The 17646-nt window shown below is 41.0% G+C and overlaps 1 protein-coding gene across 27 annotated transcripts in view; it reads left to right on the top strand.

The window, feature by feature from the left end:
- Positions 1-17646, top strand: part of ST3GAL6 (ST3 beta-galactoside alpha-2,3-sialyltransferase 6) — a 94551-nt gene that overhangs the window by 70781 nt on the left and 6124 nt on the right. For 26 of the 27 annotated variants that reach the window (XM_062004468.1, XM_062004459.1, XM_062004496.1 and 23 more), the window contains 6 exons: positions 1728-1831; positions 3142-3205; positions 9135-9230; positions 11503-11689; positions 12761-12898; positions 16597-16749. In XM_062004468.1, coding sequence (XP_061860452.1) covers positions 1728-1831; positions 3142-3205; positions 9135-9230; positions 11503-11689; positions 12761-12898; positions 16597-16749 — 742 coding nt within the window. The remainder of the gene's footprint in view (positions 1-1727; positions 1832-3141; positions 3206-9134; positions 9231-11502; positions 11690-12760; positions 12899-16596; positions 16750-17646) is intronic. The other variant, XM_062004604.1, reaches the window with a different exon arrangement.

Genomic DNA, 17646 nt, shown 5'->3' with positions numbered 1-17646 from the left:
CAAGAAGGAGGTAAGTTGGGGATTCCACTAAATGATCTCTAACGATCCCTTCCAACCCATATCATTCTGTGATTCTGTGAAGTGCAGAGCTAGAACAAGAGACTCTTGCATATTTCCGTACCTCCTTTACAGAGTTGCTTTGTGTGAGCTACAGATCTGGTCTGTGCACTTTGGTAATAGCCTGGGGAGGCTGAAAGGATTTCTAACCTGGCAGAATTTTTTATTGGAAATGAACCAGAGCTAGAATTAAGGATTTCTTTGCAGTAGGTAAATTATTTATTATGTGTAAGCTTACCAGCCGCTTCTTAATAGCGAGGCAAGTTATTGCATTTAATATGGATGTTTAGTGCATGATGTCTCAAATTTAGTTGGTCTTGCTTAGTTAACCTGTGCCCCAGTTCTTGGTGTGTGGGCTGTGGTAGTGGTGTTTTTTTTTGTTGTGGTGCTGGATTTCTTTTCTCTTTTTATGGTTAATTTCTTCTGAATACGTGTAGCTTAAAAAGCAAGATAATTTATTTGTAAAACTGAGATGGAGCACTTTTTAAATAGCTATTAATATTCTTAATGGAGAAACAATTCATAGTGCTGGCTGTGGGTATTTATAACCAACAGTGTGTTTTCTCGTTGTGACTGTACACTTCTGTGTTAGCATTTTGATATAAGACCTAGTATGCAGGATCACTACCAATTCAACCAGTTCAGTGAGTGCATGCCACTGAACTCCAAGGTGATGCCAAGGGCACGGGAGCATGTGACAGAGTGAGGTGTACTGTTCATTCATTTGACTTGGCTCAGTAGATTTGGTAGTAAGAGTCTCTTTCCTGCTATGAGAGAGAACCCTTGTGCATTTACTGTTTTTTGAAGAAAGAGGTGACCTCTTCCTTTTGTCTTGGCGCTTACGAGGTACAGTGCTGTTATGTTCCAGTTTCCACGAGAAATGTACTTTTGAGGCAAATTTCTTGTGGTCTCCCTGTGCCTGGTGGCCCTGGCACATGTGCACTGAGCTCCTTTCAGACATCTGACCTCTGGCTAAGCCAGAAGATGCACTACAGAAGCACACCTGATGGGCTAAAGCTGCTAAGGGATGTTCAGTTTGTGGAACCCTACTAGAGTTAGTTCAAAGTTTTAGAAGCCCAAACAACAAACACGGAGGTGTGTGTGGTGTGGATTTGAGAACAACCTGCTTTTTTGCTGATTGAATATACCCTTGTTGCCCCAAATTGCTTACATGGCTATAGTGTGCCACTTGTTTGGAATGGGAGCCCATCTCAAGTAAGCTGATGTCTTCAAGAGATGGTATTTTCAAGTTAAAATGCCTCATTTCAATTTCTACTTATTTATCAAATTGTCATATATAATAACTCTTAATTTTCCTTGCTGCCTCTGTTACATACTTTTCAAACCTCAAGTTATTAATTGTCTTTCTGGGTTATATCTTCTCTTATATATGCTATCTCATGGTATATGCTTTCAGTCATGTGATTTTAATGACTATGTAACTTGCAATAGCAGAGAAATCATTTAATCTCACTGTCTACATATATTTTCCATTACAAAAGCTTTCCTTTTTCTGTCACCCGCTTTCTCTGTGTTCTTGTATCTTCTTTTAAAAATTGATAACACTTGAAACAAGATAAAGCTGTTTCTAAAAAGGAATTGTGTGAAGTATTGGCATGCTCAAATGTGTCATGTGGATTTTTGAAACTTCTTGCTTTTTCCTTCATCAGTGTTGACAAAATATACCCGTTCCTGTGTGCTAATGACTTTATCAGAGTGGCGGAGTTCCACGGGAGCGATAAGTTTGAACTGCCTTATGGAATAAAGAGAGCAGGTTTGTGTGTCCCCACACACCTTATTTTTAAACAGAAATACCTAAATGAAATATAAAGCCACCTGAATATCTGACCATGTTTTTTCATGTTTGCTGATGCCAGTCCTTTTGGGGGTATCTAGTAGTGACTTAATGGTTTCATGTAGTCCCTCTGACCTGGCACCTTCTTGTTTTTAATAAATAAAACGTCATGTTGAGGTTGCCCCTCTTAGCAGAGAAGATAGAAAAAGGTGGAAATGAGGAAGAGTGGAGCTTATTCAGCTTCCTTTTGTTTGTAGGTGGGCTGAAGTGCTAAATATTTAGGTAGTGCTTTGCTATTAGCTGAGTCAGTGTGATGGGGTTTGATCCAAACACCTAAGCTGACCAGGGTCCAGTAGCTGCCTCAGTAAGAGGCAGAAGCTGCCATCTTGAGGCAGTTACATCAGCAAAATTTTCCTAGCTAGCTTCCTCCCGCTAAGGAGGGTGTCACTGGGGCTGCAGGGGGTATTCCTGCCATTGTGTGGCTGCTGTACCTGTGCAAAGTGTTTGCCTGCTCCTGCCTACTGCCCGTGTCAAGGCACAGTAAACTAGGCCAGACACCTGAAGGGTCTGAGACACCCTTTTGGAAAGGGTTGCAAAGTTTCAAATCTTTCAGTTTTTAACACTGAACAGTGCACTTTAGTACACTGCAGATCTGGGCTTTAGACTCTTGCTTTGCCCTCCACCAGTGCATTTTCCTGCAACTCTGAGACTGCAGTAAGGAAAAGTGCATTTGGGAATGATTTGAGTCCCCTTCTCAGAGGCATGTTGAGTGTCTAGCAGGTGCCTGTCCACTGAAGGAGGACTGGGAAAGTGCCTCTGCCCAGCTTTGCCAGTAAGCATAGGCTGGTTTCATGTCTTCTCCCAAGATACACGGTACCGTTACTATCTGTGGTCATGTGGCCTCTCCTCTTGGGTCAAGGCAGCTTCTGTTTCAGCTGGTGATAGGTAGAAGAAGAAACAAATTCAATTAGGATGCAGGTTTTAGAAGCTCTTCTGAAGTTTATTTATTGTAACTATGATTTTAATTTAAAAAAAAAACAAATCCCATGCTGTTTTCCAACAAGGGAGTATTGGGGCAGGAAAAGCTTCCCCGAGAGCAGCTCTGATAAACCTTAATCTCTGGCATTAGAGATTGCCCTGTGGTCATCAGTTAAAAGTGTTCTGATTTTTGAGTGTACAGTGTATAAAAACTATTGTGTCTGAAAATGCTTTAGTCAGAGTAGAGTGCTTGTTTTTATATTAAAAAGCACAAAACATTTTCATTACTCTTTTTTCTGTTTGCCTTGTAGAGCAATTTTTTCGTTTAGCCCTTTCAAGACTGCAGAACTGTGGGCTTTCCAATGAAGATGACAGGTGAGATGGTTTATTTGGTGCTGTTTCTGTTAGTTTCCTTTTCAGATAAATACTATATATTAAAAATAAATGTCAGTGGTGTTACCTTGAAGTGACTCAAGGTAGCCAAGATGCAGATCTGACTGACAGTGTCCAGATGATGTGTAACTGATAATTCCAGGATTTAAATAAGATTGGTTTAAAACATATCTACCACCAGCGCTCAATAATAATGTTTTTCTGTAAGGGAGTTGAAATTTACAGATTTCTTTTTATAAGTGCCTTAGATATTTATTAGCTGAAGGCAGTCCAGTCTTGAGGAAAGTGAAGCCACTCCTTAAAAATTGAATGGGATCTTGACTTTCAAAGTCATTATTAGTGTAAGCTACAGAATGTTTCAGATAAGCAGACTGCAAAGCACTGACTGTTTCTACACAAAAGAATTCTTACAGTTATCTCTGTGCCGTATATGCTCAGCTTCTTTCTCCCATAAATGACAGAGAAGTAGGCAGCCAGGAAAGGCATTTTGGGGATATTGCCTTGTTTAAATCTCTTGGTTAGAAGCCAGTTTTACTAAGAATTTTTTGTTTAGTTTTGGAGGATCTTTCTCTGTGTGTGTGTGTCTCTTGTGATTGTTGGGATTTGTTTTGGTTTAGGGTGTTTTTGGTTTAAGACTTTTTTTTTTTTCCTCTTTTTTTTTGTAATTAGTGTAGTAAGGATACTATACTAGATTTGTTTACTAAGTGATGCAAATGACTTCTTAGATTTGCAGTCTAGCAAACGGGCTGACAAGCTGCCATATATGATCTTAACATGCAGACGTCTCAAATAATGCCGAGATTGTCTGTACTTGGTCTTATTTTTTTTAATCAAGGAGATCAAACGGAACAGTGTTGCTTCAAGCTAAATGCCAGGACCAGATTTTAATTAAACTTGAGTGGAATATGAACAAGATAATTAATGTTCAAGTCCAAGAATTATGTTAGTTTTAATACCCAGTTTTTGTTTTCTTCACCTACTATACTCTGCTGTATTTGATATGTATTTGTGGGATGTATGGATACAGTCTTAGGGAGAGGAAATAAAAAAGGACAAAACCGTATTTTCCATCGGGAGTGTTATAACTAAGGAACTGTATAGAGAATTTTCTGACAAAGGCTAGTCTTCTGTCTAGAGTTTGAAGAAGAATGTCAAGTGTTGTATTAGAAATTTCCTGAAATCACAAGTTCAGCACTACAGTTGTTATTACTTCTGGAAAGCATGCTTCATTTTAGTAAAGTATACTTCAGTAGTACTGAAGCAAAAGGAGAGCTATGACTGTGGAAGTCAGTAGTATAAACATGAGAAATATACAATGACCTTCATACGATGTATTCATTCTAGTTCCGTCAGGTTTTGTGTATAGCACTGTTAGGGATATGAATCACTGTAGTAAGGAAGAGCTTTTATATATACATTTAACAATATACAGTGTCTTTTAAATGTGGAACACTATGAGATTTAACCCTAACAACATTTTCTGGTAATACGGAATTGTTAAGCAGCTTTGCAGTGCTGCTGCCTAACTCACACTTCTTGGCAGAATGCAAACCAAACATCCCTATAAACTTTTCTTGGGGTAGAGCAGGGGAACCTGCTATAAAGTATTTTAACAAATACTGGGCTGCATGAGCAACCGGATCTGTGGTGCTAATATAGCTGTATTTGTGTGTGACTTGACTAAAACTGTACTTAGTGAGCTGCAAAGGATTTTTTTTTCCCAAACAGTACCATTTTCCAGTGTAGTTCTTTTTATGTGAACGTCTAGTTCTCCAAAACTGTTTGGAAGTGAACAGTGTCACTGACTTCAGTGGAAGAGCCCCCAGGAGAAGAGTTTTCCAGGCTAAGGCCATATCAACAGAGTAACCTCTGAACACTTGCTCTATGCATTTCCTTATAATTACTTACTGGGCACTCTGAAGACTCTTAAGTTCAACAGCAGGAAAGAACTTACAAATGCATTTACACAATCCTGAGTCAACAAAATATGACCTCTACGTCTTCCTTTTACCAAATAACCTTGAAGGAAATAATTTGCATTCCTCAACTGACTACGGGGGTGTGTTAAAGGAGTCAAGGTTGAGATCTTTTTCTAGAGAAACAGCATTTCAGTGGAATGTGGAGGATGCAAGCCCTTTGACCTTTAAAGGCTACGTTTTCCATTTAACAGTATTTTGCTTTTATAGTCTAAGAAAATGTTTATCGTTTCACTGTATAAGCAAAATATGTAAACTAATGCCTGGTAATGAGGTGAAGAGGATCTTTTACACCATGTGAACAGGGCAAAGGTTTGAATGACTGAAGTGACTGCATTTAGGTGCAACATCTGAATTTATCTCTTTTCTTGTAGAAAGGGTGAGTGTTACCCTTTGGGGTGAGCGCATGGGGTTTTTTTGTATGAAAACGCTATGTAGAAGGAAACTTTTAAGAGAAAGGATTGGTAAAATATGTGTAACAGTCTGCTGAAAGTCATTGTTTTGATTTCTGTGATCTACAGTAAGTACTGGTCAGTTTATTTAACTTAGATATCCTTTAGTACAGTCCAGCCTTGCTACATATTCTCCCCTCTCTGCACGTGTTGGTTTCCTATGATATTATATTCTATTTTTTATGCTGGCATAAACCATTTCCTTCCTTGCTTTTCATTGTCAGTGGAATCTCTGCTACTGTCAGTGCAGATGTGTGGTTGTTAACTGAGGACATTTAAGTATTTAGGGAGGCTAAGGGGAGAAGACCATTCAGAAATAGCACATTCATGCCAGATTTCCTGTTTGAGTTGGCCCGCTTCCAATTCTGGAGTTTAATAGAGATTAAAAGCTGACCTGTGTCATTCGTTTGACTGTAATTAAGACCATTTTAATATACGATTCATCAGGAGTATTTGATCTGCTTGTTGACTTTATCCATTTCAAAAGTTTACATACCAATGTTAGATGTATTGTTGGTTATTTGAAGGCAGCTGATGACTTTATTTCTGAGTATGCTAGTCGTTAAAGACATTGGAGTTTGAAAGCTTAATCCAACTTCAAATTTTCACTCTGTTTTCCATCCAAGCAGTATTAGTCAGCTCTTAGCCATGAACAGGATCTGGTCTGCAGTCATGAATAAGAGGGAAGAGAGTCCGGATTTGACTTGAGAGCAACTCCCCCAGCTTCTGTAGCTTCATAAACCTCAGTTGCCCAGCTTTAGTCACGTTTTATTTTACCCTCGGTGCCCCAAGCGCATCCTCACAGCTGCACGGTACAGAAAGTGTACACCAAAGAGCTGTTCAGTTTTCTCCCAGTGTGGATTGTATTATTTCAATAGCTAGGGATTAACGTATCGAAGAAGCTTCTTAAATCATAGCCTCTGCTAAAAATTGGAAGAAAAGTTCATCTACAAGGCACTGAACAAATAGTACTTCCTTAAAGGCATGGTCAGAATAATACAAATCACTTGTAGTGGAGTTGACATCATTTTTGTCAATTCACACCAAAAATGAGAGTATAAAAGAGAACATTAATCAAGATTAGGGGCCCTTTTTCTGCCTTTTTGATGAGACCTTAAGATGAGTTCACGTGTGGTGTATCAGTCACTGCCAAACCAAGGGTAGCCAGGAGGTACCACCAGGAGCTGGATCAGGAGTAGCACTTTAGGATTTGCATTGTGATGAGGTTTGTACCTCAGTTACCCAGCTGTAGCCACGTAACTTTGGGTGACACTGAATTCAGAGGTATGAGATGATGAATGCTTTCAGTGATCTGCATCTACAGCGTGCTGAAAATGGCAGGAGAACTTGATACAGCCTTAAGCTAAAACTGCATTTTTTCACCCCCTCATTCCACCTTCATCATTTACTGCTGATGATTTGTTTTTTTGGTCCAGTTTTCTTTTTACCTTTCTGTTTCTCTTCACTGAAAATGGTCGGCCTCACATGGGCATGCTGGCTTCTCTTTAGCCCAGGATCTTGCTTTGAGTTCTGTGATAAAGCTGCTGAGTAACAAAGTCTAATTCAGGAAAGGGATTAAGCTCTGCTCCCTTTCTCCCACTGCAAATGTATTCATCATCCTGTTTTCTCAGGATGTCTTAAAAATAGACTGAAAAACTAACTTGAAAATGAATGGGCTAAAGCATTCTTGGAGTAAAGGGGGGAAGGGTTTTGTGAGTGTAGAGGGAATGGCCCTAGTGAGGACAGGATGGTATAACAGACTTTCACATCTCTGATTTCCAAGGTACTGAGTCACAGAGTCTGTTAGGTGGAAATCTTTTTATGAATGCTTGCCTTCTACTAAGCTGCTCAGGAAACAATAGAAAAAGGTGTGCCAGCTTTTTCCGTGCCACCCCACCCCAAGAGCTGCATTTAGCATCACTATTTACATATATACATTTCTAAAGGCAACTCCCTCTGCAGATGTGGCCCTAGAGCAGCAGGTGAGAAGGTGCCATCTCAACAGGTTTTTTTTAAATGTAGTGTTCTTATTTCACCTTTTGTTGTAAGCTTCAGGTTTTCATTGTTGCTTTGAGGCCTAGTATTCTTTGGGACACAGTCTTTATTTCTGAGTATACTAGTTGTTAAAGACATTGGAGTTTGAAAGCTTAATCCAACTTCCAAATTTCACTGTTTTCCATCTAAGCAGTATTAGTCAGCTCTTAGCCACGAACAAGATCTGGGCTCACAGTCTGGGGTCTTCTACACTAAGAAATGGCATCAAACCTTGTTTGAAGAACTGTGGGAGTGGGACGTTTGAAAGTGGCTTATCCTCAGTAAGCTCTCAGCCTGTTTGTACCTGAAGAAAATACCAACATTTCTATTTCACTGTTGTTGCAAACAAGTTGAACGACTTTTATTCTAAGTAAAGAAGCGTTTTTACAACAAAAAAATGATGGGCTTGTTCTATAGAGAGGAGTTTGTGATCTTATACATTGGATGTAAAACTTTCTTTCCAGAGGCAAAATTTCTTTAGTAAAAATCCAGCAAGCCTATCTGTGTGTGCTTTTAGTGGTGTGTTTGGATTGTTTTTGTTTGTTTTGTGTTAATAGCCAACCATACATTTTACTAGTATTGAAATAAGGCAGTAGAGACCAAAAGATACCCTTAGAAAACCAGGGGTAACTTGGAAAATCTTACCATTAGAATTTACTTTTCTGAGTTTGCACTTGCATAGTACACTTTTTGGGTGCTTTTTAGCTCTGAATATGCTCTAAATTCGAAATAAAGTACTGTTTTGGATGTAGTATAAGATCTAATTTGTAGCTCATGGTGTTTTATATACTTAGTAATGCTGGCTAATTGGAATCCAGTCATGTGATGTTTAATCAGATGTGTCCCTCATGTCATAGACAGCACTTTCTAAGTAGGGGGAGAAAAATCAACATGATTGTATTCATTTGAAGAGCCATCACATCTGTCATTGAGCTTAGGTTTTTCACATGTAGAATTTAGAGGCCCATAAGGAAAACTACGAGCACAAATCTTACTGCTTTAGCTTGTGTTGGTGATTTCCAGATTATGATGTTGTACAATATTGCAGAAGTACCTGATGAGTTACTTTTTCCAGGCATACTCTATCCTTGTTGGTTACTATACCCCTAGACTGGGATAATCCATTTGAAGCATTGTGGAAGATAATTTATCTAATGGCATCCATGTCACTGACTGGTTAGATAATCTTAAACAGCAAACTACTAGAAGTAGGACATGTATAAAACCAGTTTTACATGGGAGAAGCCATTTCCTGACTTTGTCAGTCACTGAAATGATGCAGCTACATTTTTTGAAGGCAGACTTTGTGATACAAGATTGAGACTGCTCTGTAGGGGCTGAGGAGTGTTATGAGATACAGTGAAGAAGCTAGCTAAATGCAAATGTATCTTTAATAAGAGTATGAAGCAGAGGAAGTCGTGCATGTTAAAAGTTGTGTTTGCTCCACAGCATTGCCTGTCGACGGTGCATTGTGGTGGGTAATGGAGGAGTACTTCGAAATAAGACATTAGGAGAGAAAATTGACTCCTATGACGTGATAATAAGGTAAATGTTGTCGCTTACTCATTTCATGTACATGCATAGAATTAAGAAACCTTTCCTGTCAGCCAGCAGCTTTGAAGTTCAGTTATTATATAAGTGAAAATGTATAAAACTTCTCTGGTTTACTTATTTTGTCACACCCTTCATTTAAATATTTTAGGAAAAAATGGGTCATTATGCAGACTAATTGATACAGGGGAGCAGGGATTACTAGGTGATTGATCTGTCTTGTTTACAGATAGACATGTGCAAGATGCTGCTATAAGTGGTGGCTCCAAGCATCTGGCAGCTTGGAGCCCTACTATGAGCCAGCATCCAGGGCACACCTGCCTCTTACCTTCCACACCATGCCTAACTTACCCCTGTGCTGGCATGCACATTGCTTGGAGTGGATTAAACCTAACATTTATGCTGGAAAGTCTATCTCAAGGCATATGTCAACTGGAGGATGATGTTGGTGTCTACCTATTTTTCTCAAGCATGTTTGTTCATATTGGAAGCTTATGAGGTGCCTGGACCTACCAGAGAGTGCTGAGATCTGAAGAAGAGACATATGAATGGGGGAAACTGAGGAAATGCTCAGAGACAAGGCGGGGGATAAGGCTCAAATGCCAAGCAAACTGAAAATTGACCGTGGATAATTATAACAATTTTCTGCACATTAATAAAAAGATAAATCACTTTCTTCTTTACAGGAACTAAAAAAGTAAAAGCAGCCCTTTGCCTGCTTCAAATATCTAAAGGGTGGATGTCATGAGGTTGGGACATCCTTTTTTCTCTAGTAGCTAGCAACAGGACAAGAGATGAAGCTGGAACATAAGTTCCACTTAAATATAAGAAAAAACTATATTACTGTTCAGGTGAGGGAGCTGTAGAACAGGCTGCCCAGAGGGGCTGAAGACCTTGGATGTCTTCAAGACCCACCTGGACATGTTCCTATGCGACTTGATCAAGGTGAACCTGCTTCTGCAGGGGAGTTGGACTAGATGATCTCTAAAGGTCCCTTCCAACCTCCACCATTCTGTGATTCAACATTGTATTGAACATGGAACAAAATCTCATTTTTGTTACTCTGCCATCAATTCAAATTCTCATATTAGTAACAGTGTTTCAGTCTTCAAGCACTACCACAAGAAAAATGTATACTAAGCCTGGAGTCTGACATGCATGTGAAAACATACTGATAAGGTGGAAATGAATAAATGCAATTCTTCAGTAGTAGCTCTTCTTAAAAACTATACAAAGTGATCCAGGTAATATGCCCATTCTTAGGAGACATTACTTGCCTGACAGCTCCGTGCTTTACAAAAACAGCCCACCTTGCGCTTTGTCACACATTTCAAAGCAGCTCTAAATTCAAAACTGTTTCAGAAATACAGAACACGTGTTTTTTTTTACTGTGAATGGGCAAAGAGCTGGTTCTCACATTCTGTACTTAATGACAACTTCTGATAAAACTTTGAAATACTCCCCTGCTTGCATACCTTCTTTTGCAAATGTGTGCTTTGCAGCACGCTTCCTATTCTGAGTAGTCAGTCACATTGGCAGGAATGGAGTGTGCATAGGTTACTGGAATTCTCCAGAGAATATGCACCACTGACACCAAGCAAAAACTGCAACACAGCCCCTTAAGACCTTTAACCCCACAGACTAAAGAGACCAGACCCATCTGCGTATTAATCTGTTCTATCCCAAAGCAGTGGCAGTTGTGCAAGTAATATTTAAGAATAAAAAAAGAGGAAAAGAAAACCAACACCCAAAAAACTCCCACGCAACCAGAGAAATGCAAATGTAAAGATCTATCAATGTCACATACATTGTCGTAATCTCTGTTTGTGTAAGCTGTAGGCAGTGAAAAATATTAAAACCTTCTCAAATTGCCTCCTGCGTGACTTGGATCATCGAGTAGCATGAAAGGAGCAATGAGTAATTCTCCAAGCCTGGTACTCTCTTTGGTCTTCTCCAGTTTCTGAGTTTGAGCCCAATCAGGTGGCCTTCTGCTCAAGTGACACATGATAAGTAATTGTGTGGTTGTATTCTAAACCATGTTGGCCAAGTTCCCGTGGTGTTTGATCCCTCTGAGATAGAGAGTGAGCACACCTGATAATTGCTCGTCAACAGCGTAATGTGAGAAGTAAATGCTGGGCTGCTAAACCCTCCTGTACCTGGGCATGTGCTCTGCTCTGCCCTGCAGGCTAACATGTGCACCTGCTGCCACCCAGGAAGAGCATGAGTGGGGTAGTCATTGCATTTCTTGTGTCTCTGTCCTCTGCAGAATGAATAATGGCCCTGTTATAGGGTATGAAGAGGATGTTGGGAGGAGGACGACTTTCCGCCTTTCTTACCCGGAATCCATCTTCTCGGATCCGATCCACTATGACCCCAACACAACTGTTGTTCTCATTGTCTTCAAACCACGTGACTTGAAGTGGCTTTGGGAGATACTGAGTGGTCAGAAAATAGTGAGTTTAATTATTCATGCACATCAGCTCAGCTCGTCACACACACCTCTCACATGAAATACCTTTTTTCCTTTTAACCTTTGTCCTTCTGGCTGGGGAGAAGCGCTGGATCTCCTAGTCAGGCTGCTCAATATCCATTTTCCATAGGTGCTTCTATTCTCTTTCTCACATATTTGATCAGTTTCGCACCCCAGGGCAGTTTTCCTCTTGGAAATACCTTTTTATCTGCTTCTGTATTCTGACATGGACACTTCAGCTGTTTCCCAGTTAATTTCAGCCTGCACGCTTGGTGGAATTGCAGGATAGTGTTGGAAGAGACGTCTCACTGGAGGCCTTTAGTCCAAAACCTCATTGAAAGAAAGCAAGGCCAAGTTCAAAGCCATACAAGGTTCTTAAAGCATTACCCACTCAAGTTTTGAGTATTTCCAAGGATATTTCTATAAACTGTTTCAGTGATGCAACACTCTCCCAAGAAAGAATTTCTTCTCATCCTTTCATTGTGAGCCTCTGAGAAGAGTCTGATCCTGTCTTTCAGTGTAAACCCCTACTGGACAGTTGAAGATGGGCTGAACAAACCCAGCCTCCTCAGAACATTCTTGTTTGCAACCCCTCAGCTGTTTTAGTGGTCTTCTGCTGAGCTTGCCTCAGTTTGACACTCAGTCTTGCATGAGGAGGGGGGAAGGATGCCAAAACAGCATTTGTGAGATTGCAGAAAGGCACAGTACAAAGTATTTGAGAATGATAACTTCTCTCTACCCCTTCTCTGTGCTGTTACTGATGTGGCCAGGCACACAAGGAGCATTTACAGCCTCCAGGGCATGCTGATGGTGTGTCTTACCCATCATGGATCTTTCTGCAATGGTGTTTTGCAGCCAACTGGCCCCAGCCTCTGCTGCTGCAGTGGGTTATCCTGTTGCAGGAGTACAATTTGGCACACGTTTTTGTAGAACTTTGGGAGGTTCAGAACTCCTTTCCTTCCTCACCCTCCTGCCCTTGGATTTTACTCTGGTTAGAGTTGCTACAAAACCAAAATCAACTCTTTGAAAATGTGCATTTGCTTGCCTATTACAGAGTGCTAAAGGCTTTTGGAAGAAACCGGCTCTGAACATGATATACAAATCTAGTCAAATCAGAATTCTTGATCCCAGCATCACCAGAAAAACAGCTTATGAGTGGCTTCGTTTCCCAACAAGGTTCCCCAAGAAAGAGGTAGGCTTTATTCTTATGTGCCTTCTAGTTTAGTGCAACCAAACGTGTACCCAGAGGTAATTATCCCTTTATTATAGTGGATGACATTAAAATATCTTGTAGGTTCACTTTGCAGTGTGCGTCTACATGGTGCTTAAAAAAGATGAGAAAATTGAATCCAGAAAGAAAGTGGGTAACCTTTGTGTGCCAAAAGCCTCTCTGGGTTCTGTAATGAGTATTATACGAGACCACTTTGGGGTCAGACATAATGCCTTTTACAAAATTAGGAAAACCAGACAGATAAGGGAACATGGTAGATCCAAAGAGCCTCTAGAAATACTGAGTCCTGAATTAGTAAATGTAGGGTGGTTTATAGCTTTTAAAAAAAAATAAAATGGAACAAAAATACAGCCCCCAAAACAAACCACAAAACAACAAGTCCAAAAACCTCCAACAAATCCCCATCCTGCCCAAATAAGCACCCTTCCACCCCCAACCAAAGCCCCCCCAAAAGCCCATCTACTCAGTAATTCTACCACTGCAGCAGCAATTTCATGCTGCTTGGGGTGGATAGGGAATGGGAGCACACAGAATATTCCAACCCCCATGCTAATAACACAGATCTAGCAGCATTCTTGTGCTTACTGATTTGATGCCAAGCATTGTAACAAGTTAACCAACAATTTGGACATAAAAATACATTTTAACTGCCAGTTTATGGCCGAAGAATGTTTCTGATGAAAGGTGAGGCGTCAAGCTGGAGGCTTCTTTCACGCAGTCGGGACTGACAGCGTGCTGTTGGGCACAGCTACGGCTCCCTGGGGTCACGTCGTTGCACAGAGCTGCTTCATCCGGAGCAGCCAACTGACACATGTGGGAACGAGTGACAGGCTGTCACTGCAGGGCACTTGCAACAACTTTTTTTTTCTGGTTTAACCTTTTAATATTTCATATTTTGGACTTTTATTTTTTTTTGTTTTCTCTTTTTTAAATGTCTTTTTTTGAGCATGCTAGTGGCTTTTTCCTCCTTTTTGACTTCTCAAACTGGAATACCCAGTTTGGCTACATGCTTGTCAGGGCTCTCTGGTATTTCAACTGAGAATGGGGAGAAAGCAGCATAGTAGTGAGACACCCAACTATGTCCTAAACAGCCACAGAACATCCATGGCCTCCATGACTCCAGAAATCCCTCCTGTATCTTCCTGTACTCTTCTCTCAGTGGGAGTAAAGGTAAGATCAGTGCTGTCAGTGAGCCAGAGAGACATAGAGGTGTCCTGGAGCTGAGGCACAGGCCTCTCAGCCTTTTTGGGTAGCATGCATTGTCCTGTGCTCTTCTGCTCCCTGAGCACTGCTACCTAGAGTTGGGGCAGAGTGCGTCTGTGCTTGGGGCCCTTTTCCACCACCTCCACATCCCACTTGTTCCATCCCAGGGGCTTTGCAGCCCCTCATCCCCAGTGGCAGGAATGGTCAAAGGTGGCAGACATACTTTCCCTCATTGCTCCTCAGTCTCTGAGGCAGGCCGTGGCTGGGAGCCCGCACACCTACAGTTGCTCTGGCACGACTAGTTAAGCTGCAGGTCATGTCTCAGGGGGGTTCCCACTGTCAGGGCAGCCTTTGGCAGGACCTACTTTCGAGCTTGCGGTCCGTCCCATGGAACATCCCTGGGGAGAGGAGGGCTGGTGCTGCCTTGACTGTCCTGTGCTTCAGCCCCCTCTGCCTGCAGGACATGCAGTCTGTGATTGCTCTCCCTGCTGCTACTGCCTTTTGCATTAAGCCAGTCTCCTCTGTGTGCATGTCTGTGTGTAGCCCAGTGAGCATTTGTGTCTCTTTGGTAGCAGCTTGTAATGGTGTTAGCAGAGCCAGAAAGAACAGCTATAAAATGGGATGTGTAGCCCCCAGCAACACTGAAGTCAGAAAGTGTTGCAGAGTTATATCAGGGCTGTGGCTATTGCCATTAAATGTGACTGGCTGAACAATCTTCATTACAGGCTGAGGATATTATGGATATTCCTTGGGTACTAGTGTCACAATATGTTGTAAAAGTAGTGTTTCTTTTTAAATCACTTTCTTTTGAGGTGAACTTCATGATAGCCAAAGGTAAATGGAGCTCATTGCAACCTCTCATATTCCTGATACTCCAAATAGCAGTAATCCTGACCTGTAGCATTCCTGTAATAATTTTGGATCCTGTTTAGTATGGACATTGCGATAGAGTCACCACTAAGTTTATGCAATTGAGTCCCTGGGGCAGAAAGTTATTTTGCCAACTGTCAGGAACCTTGGACTATGGGTGTATGTTTTAAGTTGATGTTATCTGAATACTCCAGAAGTTGTAAAGAGATTTAAAAATCCCAAACAAACTACATTAAAGGTGGTAGTTCAGTTTTGTGACTTTAATTTTGCTTACAGAGCTGATGTTAGTAATTTTTCCTGAGATTCTAAGATACAATACAATACAGAAATTGTTTTTCTGTGTCATCAAGTGAGTCTGCCTTCTTTCTGTGCAGGCAATTCTTCTTTCAATTGCCTGCTTTTTTTTTTCCAGAGGCAAACGAACTGAGCCTTGGGTAAGAGATCAAAAAATCAAGCAATTTTGTGCTCAATTGAGGTTTGATTGCAGTTACTGAAAGTGTTTAGCTCATTTGGTCTCCAATAAAATTGTTATTTTAGTTAAGAAGGGCATTAGTGCCTGAAAGTTTGATCCATTTCTAAGGATACTTTTTCCCCTTCAGCTGCATCACTTAGGCTAATGAAAGACTACCCCTCTCTGTACAAACGCTGTCTCTTTTACTTCTTTAGATCGTTTTAGCTACTGTTGCTGTTAAAAGTCACGTGTAGTTAGTGACAAGATAGGTCAGGCAGTCGCAGTGAGTTGTTCTCCGCTCTTGTAAGAAATAACACACGGAATCGCAGAATGGTAGCGGTTGGAAAGAACCTTTAGAGATCATCTAGGCCAACCGCCTGGTAAAGCAGGTCCACCTAGATCAAGATTTTTTTGGTTAGGTGCTTTTGATTTTGCATGGTTAAAACCAGTTTATGACTTGCTCTTGATATGTTACATTGCATTTACTTCTGAGCTATCCCACTGTAGGGAGAAATAAGCAACTTAACAGTTTCTGGTTAATTGGGTTTTGGTTGATTGGGTTTTTTTCTAATGGAAATAGTGGGAAAAGGTCTAAAGCCTTATTTTTCTGGAATTTCCCTGTTCTGAAAAAGTTTAAATGCAGCAAGTTAATGCAGTCAATTAATTCCTTTTTTGTTTGATGTTAATGAAGATTTGAAACACTAAATGGTTTACTGTTTGTCTGGATCTCCATCATCTAGAAGCTTCTGAACACATCTGCTAATTCAGTCAAATTTGGCAGGGTGAAACGATCTCCAATATTTTGAAGCCTGACCAGTTTTGTGAAAGTAGATTGTGGAGCAAAGGAATGGAGAGACCTTCCTGTTGCCTCTGGTGAGGGAAGGGCTACACTATAGGCTCAACCCTCTCTAGAAACTAGAGAATCCCAGGGAAAGCCAACATGGCGGAAACCCCAGTCATGGAAAACCTGCAGTAGTACAGTACTTGTTACGAGACACGAGGGGATTAAATCACCAACCCACATGTCTGTAGAAGAGCCAGGCTGCCTGATTTGTGCTGGATTGGTTCTTAGGCTTACTGTTCCCATCAAGCTGCCAATTACTTATGTATGTGTGCTCTTTGTGTTTTGTTTTAGAAACCCAAGCATCCAACAACGGGGCTAATTGCCATTACACTAGCATTTCATATATGCCATGAAGTTCACTTGGCAGGCTTCAAGTACGACTTCAGTGACAGAAACAGCTCTTTGCACTACTATGGCAACGACACGATGTCTCAGATGATGCAGGTACTACAGTGCGGGTAACAGTATTTGTGTCCCTTGTCCTACACCATATTCTCTCAACATCCATGTGATATACACACATTTGTGCGTTCTGTTTTGCTTTACTGCCCTTATCCTTGAGCTACGCAGCTCTTGTTCCTAGAGGCGTGTTTGCTAGCACTGTCAGAACATGAATAGTGTTGCCTCTGTTTGCATTCTCTTTTTCCTTGGCAGCTACTTGCCAAATTTCTTAAAAAAGAGAAAGAAGAGTGAAGTGGAAAGGAAGGAGTTAAAGACCTATAAACTTGCAATTTGGAAAAGAGATGCATTTCAGAAATGGAAAGCAGAAAAGAAAAGCAGCTCTTAGAGGAGGGTAGGAAGAGAAGGAACTGATTACAGGAGGGGGATACCATAACTTGCCAGAGGGAGGGAGCAGCAGACAGCTGACAAACATCAGGGATGCTTTCTCCTATCTGCAGAGCAGGGCCTCTTGCTTTGGAGTGCCTCTGTTTTCTTTTATGTCTCCGCTCTTGTCTTCAGCTCTGTACTGTGAGCAGCTCCTATTTCAGACCTTACTTCAGTGAAAACAGTTTCCTCTTCCATGTGCATGCCCAGTGCATGTGGGGAGTATTTTCTCTCCTTCTCCCTGGAGGATGGGAGCAATTCCCATAAGAGCCTCTTATATCTCTAAGAGGTGCCTGCTGCTCTGAGAGAATTTTCCTCTGACACTGAACTCACCTTTCTGTTAAGGTTCCTCTCTGCATGTGTTTTTTTGCAGTGTATACAAAGCTAGGGTAAGGTTGATCACTAGTTAAATAAACATCCATAAGATTCCTAAAATCTCAAAACCAAGCTGCTAAACAAAACCCCTCTCATTAATCCTTTAGTGGCATTAAGTTGTTAATATACTGCATGATATTT

The sequence above is a fragment of the Colius striatus genome, chromosome 1 (assembly GCF_028858725.1).
Source record: "Colius striatus isolate bColStr4 chromosome 1, bColStr4.1.hap1, whole genome shotgun sequence".
NCBI classification, from domain to species: Eukaryota; Metazoa; Chordata; class Aves; order Coliiformes; family Coliidae; genus Colius; species Colius striatus.
The sequence above is the reverse complement of the archived record's forward strand: the minus strand, read 5'-3'. Positions and strand labels throughout refer to the sequence as shown.